This window comes from Diabrotica virgifera, chromosome 7 (genome assembly GCF_917563875.1).
Source record: "Diabrotica virgifera virgifera chromosome 7, PGI_DIABVI_V3a".
Taxonomy (NCBI): Eukaryota; Metazoa; Arthropoda; class Insecta; order Coleoptera; family Chrysomelidae; genus Diabrotica; species Diabrotica virgifera.
In genome coordinates, this window is record NC_065449.1 from 230392031 (window position 1) to 230405867 (window position 13837).

At 32.8% G+C, this 13837-nt stretch overlaps 1 protein-coding gene across 2 annotated transcripts in view; it reads left to right on the forward strand.

Moving 5' to 3' along the window:
• LOC114344080 (nucleoprotein TPR) overlaps positions 1 to 9020 on the forward strand; it is a 77946-nt gene extending 68926 nt beyond the window's left edge. For both annotated transcript variants that reach the window (XM_028294935.2, XM_028294943.2), the window contains 2 exons: positions 1824 to 2049; positions 8697 to 9020. In XM_028294935.2, the coding sequence (XP_028150736.1) occupies positions 1824 to 2049; positions 8697 to 8788 (318 nt within the window). In that variant the 3' untranslated portion in view covers positions 8789 to 9020. The remainder of the gene's footprint in view (positions 1 to 1823; positions 2050 to 8696) is intronic.
• Positions 9021 to 13837: the final 4817 nt, after the last annotated feature.

Sequence of the window (13837 nt, forward strand, 5' to 3'; positions counted from 1 at the left end):
TTTTTTAAGAATAAAGGTTCGATGAAGCCTTAAGACTAAAAAAATAGTGATAGGTTGTAAATATAGCTGAACCCGCTTATTAAAATACCGGTTATAGGAATATCACGCTTTAAGGAATATATATTTGAGGTCCTAAAACGTTTGTAATAGCCAACAATGATTGGTTAGATTCCGGTTATAGGAATACTTTTACTTGGCACATAGGCTATTCCAATAAGCGGGTTTGACTGTATATACAAGTTAATCTATATCCCTATGTAGTTTGTATTTTTCTGTTTAGTGTACAAATTTATGATGGTTTCTATCTTGCCAAAAACGTAATTTTAAATTTAAACAAAGATTTCTATGCGCTGCTCGCTTCTAGCGCCGCAACCGCTATACGCACTTAGTGGTGAACTGCCCAAAAGGCATATTAAAAAAATTTTGGGTCAAGTTTTTCAGAAAAACTAGAAACCGTGTTAAAATATTGTTACTTGTACTTGAAGGTTTAAAGATTAGGTATAAAGCTTTTTGTAAAATTGCAATTCATTTAGTAGCCTTTTATAAAAAGAATTCCAAAAATTACTTATATTTTTTCTTACTTACTTATATTATTATTCTTTTTCTCATGATCATCTTTCAGTGCGTCACAGTTTTTCGATTTCTTTCTAACGCATTAAATTGTATGTGACAGAAAAAAAGGCACTTTCGTGATTACAGACATTTACAACATTTATTCTAGTTATTCTAGTTGTCGATAGATGGCGCCATAATAAAAAAAATATTTTTTTTAATTAGGTAATAATATTACAAATATAATCTGTATAATTTATAAGACTATACAAATCAAAGAAAATACCATTTTATAAATGCAAGAAACACATTTGATTTGTTTTTATTCCAAATTGAAAATAAAATGTGACATCTGTCAGATTTAACTAAAATGTCTTCTTCTTCTCTTCATTTGAATGGCCTTAGCTGCCAGGGCTATCCGGCCAGGATCCGTGAATATAGACTTGAATATTCAAGAGCCGTACCTGAGGTACATCTGGGCTTAAGCTCATAGCTCCTGAATCTGAAATATTAAGAGATAAAAAAAAACTTTGTAATTGTTTATAAGTTCCATAACTAAAGTTCTACTATTAATGGTCTAGTTCTAGTACTACCACGCAAAACCGCACTAAGCACAAAGCACATGCATTGCAAGCAAGCATAAAGTCATAAAGTTTTTAAGCAAGCTACACACGAGTCATTGTTGATGTTAAAAACTTTTGCACTGCGATTAATGTCTTTGAGTTTAAATTTTTAAACAACACATCAATTAATGTCGGATCACCTTCTAGTTCCCTTCTATGTTAGAATAAATGTCATAAATGTGTATTATCACGGACTTACCCTTTTTCCTATCATTTGTTACGCACTGAAAAATGTTCATGAAAAGGACAATACTTACATTTTTTCAACAAAATATTGCAAATAACTCGAAAACGAAGCTTTTTTCGAAACATAATTACAATAAGTATTTGTTCTGATGCCTAAAAAATGTTATTCGAAGCGATTCAGGAAATTATTGTTTTTTATAAGTAATTTGTTAATAACTTCCGGCCCACTTGGAAAAATAAAAAAATACATTTGAACTTTGAAAAATATATAGAATCTAATAAAAATGTTTGGTGCCGTAGAAATGCAAAAAAATTGTCGGCATATTCCGTTTCTAAGTGTCTTCTTAGAGGTAAAACACTCATCTATAAAGTAGATACTTAAAAGCTTCCTACCCCAATAATCTCTTCCTGTATAACTGAATGGAGTGTAGCACTTTGTTATCTTTATATTTTTTTTAAAAGGTAAGTTCTGAAGGAGAGAAGCCACCCATAGCCGAAGAAGGCGAAGAAGAAGGACGTGAAGCGGAGGCTTCTCCCAGTTCTAATTCACGGGGCGTAGCTCAAAGAGGCTCGAATTCTGCTCGAAGATCTACAAGGTCGTCACTACCGAGAGGTGCTAATCAACGATCTGGTCCAACTCCGATTGTTTGGAGCGACAGATCGCCCCAACGACATCAACATCCCCAAGGTTAGTTGCTATATTTATGTAATCCAATACAGTAGACTCCCTCTATAACGAGAACTGAAATGGCGGACTAATTACCTCGTTACAAGCGGATCCCGTTATATCAGACAACAATAATATTGAAATGTTTTGATGCCTCTTACGTAGTTTTATGAGGTGTCGATGTTCGACCTGAACAATGAGACTTCGCCACAGTAAATTGTAAATTTCCTACAATATTCAATATCTGTCGATAAACAGGAAGAAGTTTATTACAGGCGGCGGAGTTTATTACAGCACTGGCCTCGACAATAACACAGATGTTGGGCATTTTTATACAGAGAGAGTCTGTAATTTGGAATAAATTCAATATCTCAAATACTAATTGTTTTTTGAAAAATGCTCAGACTCGTCGATTAGTATTTTAAATTGTCCTTTTTGACATACAATAATAATGTATACAGGGTGTCCCAATTTAGAGATATGACGTCATCGTTGATTTTCTTAAATGGCAACACTGTCATTTTGATAGCTACATATTTTGATAGGGTGTGTATAGTGTGTAAAGTTATACACAACTGCAAGATTTCAAATTTTTATTCCCTACCATTTACAAGATAATAAAAAATAAAGTTATGAAAAACAAGTAATCAAATAATAATTGAATTTAATTATTTCAAATAAGCAAATGCTCATAACGTTGCCCATTGACAATTTGACAATAATTGAGGCCAACATTATGAGTATTTGCTTAATTGAAATAATTAAATTCAATTATTATTTGATTACTTGTTTTTCATAACTTTGTTATTTTTTATTATCTTGTAAATGGCAGGGAATAAAATTTTGAAATTTTGCAGTTGTGTATAACTTTACACACCCTATCAAAATAGCTATCAACATGACAGTGTTGCCATTTAAAAATATCAACGATGACGTCATATCTCTAAATTGGGACACCCTGTATACATTATCATTATATGTCAAAAATGACAATTTAAAATACTAATCGATGGCTCTGAGCACTTTTCAGAAAAACAATTTGTATTTTAATTATGGAACTTATTCCAAATTACAGACAAAACTTTGTAATTTTCTATTATCTTGTAAATGGTAGAGAATAAAAATTTGATATTTTGCAGTTGTGTATAACTTTACACACCCTATCAAAATAGCTATCAAAATGACAGTGTTGCCATTTAAGAAAATCAACGATGACGTCATATTTCCAAATTGGGACACCCTGTATACATTATTATTGTATGTCAAAAAGGATAATTTGAAATACTAATCGACGGGTCTGAGCATTTAAAAAAAAAACAATTAGTATTTGAGATATTGAATTTATTCCAAATTACAGACTCTCTGTATACAGGCAGTTGGGGTATTTATTTATAATGGGCGCTAATAACAGGTAAAGAAACATAATATTCTTCGATTTCATTTTTCGTCGTTATAACCAAATATGCCTCGTTATAGAGGGTTAAAATTCAATAGGAATTTCATGGGACATCTAATGTACCTCGTTATAAGCGAAACCTCGTAATATCCGTGTTCGTTAGAGAGAGTCCACTATAGTAGATTTACCACTTAATCGTTATGTCTATACCCAAGTACCTGATACGGTAGTCTATACCTGTGCTACCCAGGTACCCGGCATTGTTTCAGTACACTTCGCTTGTAGGTTCGACGATAATTTTCTTGACGATAATTCGTATCCACTTACTAGACAAATATATACTGGAAAAAATTCAACTGGACGTGAAATTAATCAAGGTGAACGCATAGTAAAAGATTTGTGTTACAGATACAAAAATTCTGGACGAAACATAGCAATGGATAATTTTTTCACAACTCTTCCACTAGCCCGTCTCCTGTTGTCTTAGAATTTATCATTAGTTGATACTTTGAAAGAAACAAACCATATCTTCCACAAGAAATACTGCCTTCGCCAGAGCGTGAGCCTGAATAGTCATTATACGGATTCATTGTAGATCATGTTACCATTTGATCATGCTACCATGTGCCAAAAAAGAAAAAAAGGGTTATTTTGCTGTCAACAATGCATGACAACGATAATTTAAGTGGCTCAAAAAATAAACCTGAAATAATTCAGTACTATAATAAAACTACAGGAGGCATAGACAACATGGATAAAATGTTTTATCATTGTTCCACTGAACACAGAACTTTGCGTTGGCCAGTAGCATCCTTTTACAATATCCTAGACGTAGCTTGCCTAGCAACCTATAATACAAATCCACAGAGTTTTACTGAAACTAATAAGCGTACAATTTTTCTACAAAACGTAGGGAAACAACTAGTGATGCCTGCAATTTCTGCAAGTTCTAAAGTACCTAATGTATATCGAAATTTTTCATCAAGGTCAGGAATTGAGTGTATGTTAAGAAAACTACCTACAGATTCAAGTAATACAGCAGTCATTACCTCTCTGAGATTCCACTGGACGCCTCAAAATTGTTGGAAATTGCTACATTTGCATGTCTTTAGCCAAAAAGCGGCTAAGAAAGACACGGAAATCATGTAATGTTGGTAATCGTCCACTATGTAACGAACATTCAGTAAATATAAGTAAGTGCTGAGAATAGGTTTGAAATGTAACCTTTATTTATGTTTCTATATCACTTTTATTATAAAAAAACTAGACACAGCTTCATGATTTATCAAACATTAGTGTTACCCGGGTGCCACGAGTGTGGATGTAATGGTGTAAAAACTTTGACAGCTATTTTTAATAAATATTATATGTATTTTTTTATTTGGATTTTATTATAAATCTCTTCTTTCTGAATAATTTTAGGAATAACTAGAAGCTGGAATAAAAATATTTATACTATCGTCAATGATTTAGATTTTAGATAGATAAAACAATTACCAATGATACCCAGGTACCTGGGTATAGACACAAAGGTTAAGGGAATGGGGGAAATGTTTCGATTTTTTAAATTATTTTAAATGAAAGTAGAAAGTACATAAACATAACTTCTAGAATACTCTCTGAAAATTTCAGATTGATCGAAGCAAAATTACTGAATGTACAGCATGCTAAATATCTCTATCTTCGACTCTTATTGTAGCATCTTAGCACCAGCGCGCTTGGGCGCAGTGAGAAACGTTCAACAGATGTTACTCTTTTCTTTTGTAAATTACTCCGCGATTCAAAAAGATGTTCCGGTGTGCATCACGTTACGATTTGACAGACAAAAAAGAAATTGCAAATAAAAGTGGTCAAAACTTTAAACGACGTTTTCCTCAAAACTGCTTTTTTCAAGGGTAAGGTAACTCAAAAACTACTTGACCGATCCACCTGAAATTTTGCATAGATTTTATTTGGACATTTAGTGAGGTAACGCTGTCGAGATATTTTTTGTTTTATGCTTATGTTTTGTTTAACAATAATAACTATGTTGATTTTCACCCTTTTTTTACAAGAAATTTCGTTAGTTTGACTTCATCAAAAACTCAAAAATCATTAAAACTAAAAAAACTTCGATAACGTTACCTTGAGAAACTAATAAAATCTTTTTGAACATTTTGTTTCGCACGAACTTTGATGTCTACTGCAAAATCCATTTTTTTGAGGGGTCTGTAAAAATTTTCCACCGTTGCATTGGTTTATTTTTCAAAATTTTATATAGTTAAAAAAAATTCACAAAAATGTGCTTGAAATGTTGATCTCAAACCATACTTACACCTTAAATCTTGATTTCTATTTCTAATTTACGGGCGCGTAAAATAGTAAAAATCACAAGAGGGGGCGCATATATACAGGGTGTAACAAAAATACAGGTCATAAATTTAATCACATATTCTGGGACCAAAAATAGTTTGATTGAACCTAACTTACCTTAGTACAAATGTGCATATAAAAAAAGTTACAACGTACACAAACATTTGGGGGGTTTAAAAGACCAAAACCCCCATAAAATTTTTATGTAAACATATAAAAAAGTAAGCCTTAACTCGATAAAAACTGACTTATCGAAAAAATACTAAGAGTCAAAAATGTTTTAAGAATATTTAATTTAACTAATGGTACCACAATAATAATTTAATTGAGACGTGCACAAAAGTTTGGGGGGGTTTAAAGGAACAAAACCCCCATAAAATTTTTATGGGCTGCACAAATTTCACTATAATTTTTCTTTAAGATGCTCCTACCATAAGAATGCCACATGTCCATTTTCAATAAAAAATCTCTAATAGTTTTCGATATATTGGAAAAATCGATTTTCATTTTGTAACTTCAAAGGGCTGTAACTTTTTTTATATGTATGTTTGTACTAAAGTAAGTTAGGTTCATTCGAACTATTTTTGGTCCCAGAATATGTACTTTCATTTATGACCTGTATTTTTGTTACACCCTGTATACGCCGTTTTTAGGCGTCAACGCCCTTCCTGTAGGGATCTATGGAGGAGTGTCACCGAACCGCAAGCCCTTATCCCTTGCAGTACCGCTCCTCCATAGGCCGATCAGACACCACCTTATTCCAGACCAAGTCGTAGATTCTTTTAGAATTTTAGATTATGACGTTAGCCTTTTTATTTTTCTCAATTAGCCTTATCAAAAGATACATACTTATTAATAATATCAATAATAATAAATCTTTGATAGTTAAAAAAAATCTTTTATTTCAAAAAAGTACAAAAATAAATTGGAGGAAAAAATACATAAATCATTCTAATATTTCGAATTTAGTCGAGATATTTTTTGCTAATCCTTTGGATTCAGGACGAACTTTTATTAGACATGGCGAAAACGGCGCGGCGGGTTCGTTGAAAAAAATATTCCCATGAGATTTTTTTGCATAAACACATTCGTGAGACATCCCAGAATAAGGTTCAAGAAGTCTCCCAGGAGTCGCATGTGAAAATAGGTCCAATTCTTTTTAACAATTTATTTAATCAAATTGCAAAAATCAATATTTTTGACCCCGGGCATTTTTTTTAGGTTTTTTGGACCATTTTGGACAAAAAAGGAATTTTTCTCGGAAGTTGATCGTTTTCGAGTTATAAGCTATTTAAATTTGAAAAAAACGAAAAATTGCGATTAATAACTCGGTTAAAAGTTATTATTATGAAAGTCATAAAGTGACTAAATCAAAGTACAAGATCCTGAAGAAATTTTTGTAATTATTTTATTACTAAGCTATTATTTTTAAGTAATAATAATAAGCGCTTGCATCTTACTCGCACTCACATTTACAGCCGCGTCAATACGATCTTACCGCTCATTGTAAATAATTTAAAACAGCTTGATAATAACAAATTTCTTCAGTATCTTGTACTGACTGGCTTTATACTTTGATTTAGTCACTTTCTGACTTTTATAATAATAATTTTTAACTGGGTTATTAGGTTTAAAAATGGCCATTTTCGCGTTTTTCAAATTTTAAATTGCTTATAACTAGAAATATGATTAAAAAAATTTGGACCACTTTTCGCGTGGCCGACTTCTTGAACCTTATTCTGAGGTGTCTCACGAATGTGATTATGCAAAAAAATCTCATGGGAATATTTTGCAACCAACCCGCCGTTTTCGCTTTGTCCATATTATATTTTTGCTTTGCTTTTACCTGATGTTGCTCGAGTATTCTTCCAAATATCTTCGTTATCTTTGGCAATGTAGAATGAATAAATCAGACTCCTGTATTTCCACAGAATACGGATTTTGGAAATCTTCGTCTCCGGATTAGGTATTTTGAGTCTCTCTTGTCTTCTAAATTAATTTCTTTAACCTCACCTTCTTTTTCATCACTACAGGCTACTTTTTATTACAAAAAAACAGTTGTATTAAATAAAAAAAGACAAAACAACCAAATAAAATTAAAGGCTAATTTTACTCACATACGTATGTGCGTCGTAAGCGTAAGTTACCTAATATAGTCAGTTGAAAATAGCGAGACAGAGCCAGAGCACGCCAAATAGAATTCTATTTTGCTGACGTCACAAAATAGAATTTCATAATGGGAGAATCGGCGGTTGCTAGGCAACGTGACGTCACTAAAATAGAATTCTATTTGGCGTGCTCCCGCACCAGATAAGTGGAAGTAACTATACCTTGTTTTTAAACTAGGAGTAATTCAAATTTAGCGCGCTGTAATACTTGTTTGTAATTGGTCCAATCACAGGCCAATTTACTACACTAAATTATGAAATTATGACATTATTGATATTTATAAAATTTTGACACTATTGGCATTTAATAATAAATTATAGCTTATGTCGGCGATTTTTTGTGGTTTCTGCGTTATTCCTTTAATTTTTTAGATTTCTAGTCTGCATTTATATGAAAGAACTGTTGTTTTTAGAACTCTTTAGCGACGTATTAGTCTTATGACTTGACAAAACAAAAAATAATATGAATCTGGTGATTTTTCTAGTGCCATTATTGGATGTGAATCGGTCTTTTGAGTTTACTCCTAGTAGTTTAAAAACAGGGTATTATAATATTTTACGGAATCTTGAAATTAGCAAAAAGTGGTATAGAAGACTGATAAGGCGTCTGCCGGAGGGTTCAGGATTTTTTTTGTAATTTGGCAACAATGTTAACTTGATCTCTGACGTAGATAATGACGTGCAACGGTATTTATACTGTACCAACCATGTGTTATTGACTGTATTAATAAAATAAATTTTTTATTTTTCAGACAGAAATAGATCACCCCAAGGTTACCAATCGAGGACGGTAGCAAGGAGAGCCCGCAATCGTGGCCAGAGGCCATTTGATAGACGTTTCTAAACCTCATTTCGTTTTTAATTCATTCCATGAGCATTGTTAAGGTTTTAGTTTCGTCTTATATTTTGTTTTATAAATGTACGGAAAAAAATTTATTAATAATAGGATTTATTATTTTTTTTTTGTGAAAGAGTTTTGATGTTCGACTGAGAAGGATTATTTAATTTATTAGCGATGTGTAAGGCCATCCCTGCTGTGTAGGCGTTTGTAATAAATATATAATCCAGAACTATAATTTGAAGTTTCAATAACCTGTCTTTTTTTACTTTTGTTTTCGCCCATTTTGAAAAAATATGAAACTATCCATATCTGTCTGTTCCAGAGACTTTGTAAACACAACTCCTCCGTCATTGTCATGATAGATTGATACCTGAGCAGAGCTGGGCCGGATACTGATAAATTGTACTGGGGTACAGAGTACCGGGTACTTTTCATATTTTAGGAACGAGTACCGAGTACAATTACCCGAATTTCTCGGGTACTTATTTTGAGTACATTTGAATATAGAACCAGAAATAATGTAAGAAGGCAATAATTATCTAAACATATTTATTTATGAGTCATGAAAACATAAAATAACGTACAATTCCAACTTAAATAAAAAATAAGAATTTTAAAACTTGATCATTGATTAATACAGTAAAACCTGTCAGTAACTGCCACTAAAAATGAAGGAACTATTGGCCGATATAGAAAGGTGGAGGGTATTTCCCGTTTTTATAGTCCACAAATACATAAAAGATAATTGGAACTTTGTTTTGTTAATAAACGCAAATATAATTCTATACATAAAGAGAAAACTACTTAAACTACTTTAATATCCTAATATAACACAAAACTAGGTAGGTACATACGGAAAAAACAGATTGATGTTAAGCTTTTTTAAAGAATTTTTCAACTCGCTTTTATTTTTATATGTATATATATATATATATATATATATATATATATATATATATATATATATATATATATATATATATATATATATATAATCGGTTTAAAACGTCCTCCGACGTCTTCCGATGCCCAATCTCCATGCATCTCTATCTTCCCAAAGGTCTTCGTCTAAACCTCTCTCTCGGATCTCTCTGTCTATTCCTTCTCTCCAGCTCTTTCTGGGTCGGCCTCTTTTTCTTTTTCCATTTGGTGACCAATCTAGAATCTGTTTGGGCAGACGGTGTTCTGGCATTCTCTGCACATGTCCATACCACTTTAATTGTTGTACTCTTATATCTTCGACAATCGTATGTGTGACTCCCATAATCTCTCGTATACGTTGGTTATTAACTCTTTCGAGTTTTGATTTTCCTGCGGCACGTCTCCAGTAATCCATCTCCGTGGCTTGTAGTGTTCTTTCAGTAGTTGTCTTTAATTGCCACACGTCACTTCCATACATTACTATGCTCTTTATAATAGTGTTGTATATTCGATGTTTATTTTTTTTGGATATATGTCGATCCCAAATAATACTATTTAGTTGCGATATGGCCCTTCTACCTTGAATGTTTCGTTTTTTTATAGCCTGATCTGATTTGCCGTCGTCCGTGATTTCTACTCCTAAATAAGAATATTTATTGTTGTTCTTAATGTGTTGTCCGTCATTTAAAATTAGACTCTGCTCGTTGCCACCGATGTTCATGTACATTGTTTTATCTATGTTAACTTCTAATCCCCATTTTTTGTATTCTTCGATTAATTTTCGAGTCATGTATTCCAGATCGTCATATTCGTTAGCAATCACAATTTGATCATCAGCAAAACATAGAGTGTACAGGTTGTTATTATTTAATTGTATACCCATGCCGCTGCATTTCCGCTTCCAAAGTTTCAATGCTGGTTCCAGATATATTTTGAAAAGTGTCGGCGATAGGCAGCATCCCTGCTTCAGTCCTTTGTCTACTACGAAACCTTTGGAAACATTCGTTCCTATTTTAACTTTGGCGTTGGCGTTATCATATAGTTTTTCCACTGCTGTTATGAGATTTGAGTTGATGTTCGTTTGTCTTAGAGTGTTCCATAACTTATTTTGGGGGATGCTATCGTAGGCCTTTTTTAGATCAACAAACAAAAAGTGGACTTCTTGATATTTACGGCAACCTTTTTTTCTATAAGTTGAGTGATACAAAAAAGGTGGTCTATGGTCGATCTACCAGCTCTAAAACCTGCCTGTTCTTCTGCCTCCATATCAGTGTATTCTCTTTCTATTCTATTTTTGATCATTTTCCCATAGATTTTACTAATGGTACTAGTAACTGCTATTCCACGGTAATTATCGCAATTTTGTTTGTTTCCTTTTTTATGTAAAGTTGAAATGGTTTATTTTTTTATATCCTTTGATAATTTGAGTTTTTACAACACCATATTTTTCTTCCAACTTTTGTGAATTTAAATCATACTTATAAATAGTGACAAACGTTTTACTTTTACAACGCTTTTACGACATTTTATTATGGGATTTTGAGAACCTTGTGACCACCGACCCGATGCAGGTTATTTAATCTCCTGTTTAGGTAGATACAATAGGTCCTATTAATAAATAGTACCTCTAATTTCCATAACAAATAGACAAAATTATTTTGGCCGACATTCACATTCAATTTCTATAAAACGGGCTTTAAAAATATGTGATTATTTGACCGCGTCCGTATTATAAAGGTGACCGTAAATAGCAGGCCATAAAAAGGGAATATACATATAATTATCCACAAGGAGAAAGTTTTCGTGTAGTTGGCTGTATACCATGTAATATAAAAAACAGTACATCCTTTATAAAAGGTATTCATATATTTAAAATCCCTAAAAAGGGCTACATCACAATCACCTAACTAGTTTTCGACTGTCATCATCAGTGCTTACCAAAAATGAATATAACCTGATAAAATAATGCAATGATATTGAAATTTTGACTACGGTTAAAAAAGCTGTTGGTTATACTCACGTGAAGTGAGTATATATATAATTGGTTTGGGGAATTTTGAAACCGGCCGTAAGTACAGGTGGCCGGTAACACGGGTTTTACTGTAATCAGTATTGGCTGTGAGTTTCGACGGTAGCGCTCTCTCGCGGTTGGAAACTTATACTTTTCTGATAAAATTGGTGTATATGAGATATACATAACGAGAAAAATAGATATTTATCTCGAAAAACACAAATTATCTACTGAAATATTATTGTAACCTGATTACTGAACGAATACACAGAATTAATAGTAAAAGTAATTATGTTTTTTTTTTCATTATAATTTTAATATTTAATATATAAATTCGTGCAACTGGATGACTGCTTATGCAAGAGGCCATTGAAAAAAAGAAGAAGTTTATGTAAAATTTAGAGGTAACCTCTCTTTTTATTGGCTGTGAGTTTCGTCGGTAGCGCCCTCTCGCGGTTTGAAACTCATAAAATTGTTCTGATAAAATTTATAAATGTTTTCTGATAAAATTGTTCAAATTCAATACACAAAACTGCCACTAACAGCGCTGGCGACAACTGTCAACTCCCCTCTACTCATCGGCTCACGGCGAATAACACCACTCGCAATCACCTATTTATCCCCTTAACGTACACACTCGAGTTAACTCGAGTGCGCTAAACTGGCCAAACTGCACACTCAAGATAATTCGAGCGGCGTCGATTTAACGTTTATAATCCTTTTTCTACTCATCACTTAAGACTTATCTGTTCCTTGTAAGCCGCTTTCTGACAAATTTGCGTACATATTCATGTTCTGATTCGCTCATTTTTCAAAATATATATCACGCTCCTGCGCAGTAAACAAAATAGGTACGTTCCAACAAAAAAATGATCGTTCAATGCATCGTCCTTCCGATTATTCTAACAAAAATTGTAATCGTTTAGTGACAGTTTCGTGATGAATACTTCAGTAATCGGATAAATGCAAGTACTAGTTGGACTTACCTGCGCACTAGGATCGCTTTTCACATTAAAAATAAATTGATTTTTTTTGGCCGGTTTTTTTCAAAAAAATTGTGCATTAAGGGTTTAATTTTATTGGCTTTTAAGATAAGTCATTTTTCAAAGTTTCATCAGTTCTTCAGAGCATTTCTTCGAGGGCTATTAATTAGTATGGCATAAGAGAATAGGCGTTTGCTTGACTTTGGAAATGAACTGATACTGAAAACGGCGTTTTGCGTGTTGCTATTAATTTGCTGTCCCACATGCAACGATAAGTTTAGACTTTTAGACTTACAAAAAGTACTCGTATAATAAACGCGGGTACCGGGTACTTTGCCCATACGTTACGGATACGAGTAGCGATACTTTATTGAAAATGTACTCGGGTACTGACTACCCAAAATGTACTTAGAGTACAAAATTCGGGTACTTGTACCCGGGTATTGCCCAGCTCTGCATGTGAGGTATCAAATGAAAGCTTATAATCCAAGAATGGTATTAAAGGTGAGAACTTTGACCACGGAAAGGGCGGTTTTAGAGTTGCATTACAAGCAACGGCTGACATTCATAGCAATCACAACAAGTTATAATGAATTTTAGACCAAAAAGATTTCTGAAAGTTAACACAGAAAAAGTGACAAGAAAAATACACATCTCACAACTGAAGAACCCTGAAAGTAGAAAAGAAAAAGTGTCATGGTTGAGAGAGAAAGAGAAGCGATATAGAATTTGGTACAGACAGAAGTTGAAGTAACATAGACTGCTTTAAAAACGAAAATGACTAAGATATAAGAAGAAGATGTCGAAACCAACAGAATACAAACGAATCAATAAAATCTTTAGAAAAAAGAAGTGCAGAAAATTTTATGTCAACCAAATGTGTAGAAATTGAACAACTTCAGGAAAGATACGACATCAACACCTTCAATTTCTTTAAAAAAGTGAAAGAAATGACAGGTACACACACAAAAAGAAACAATATTAATAAATAATAGAGTATAATAATAAAAAATAAGACAAACAGAAGACAAAATACAAAAGATAAAAAATACAGAAGACAAACCAGAGAGATAGAGAAAGAATACGCTCAGAAACACATTAACACAAATACAGGGTGTTTGGTAAAGAATGGGCCAT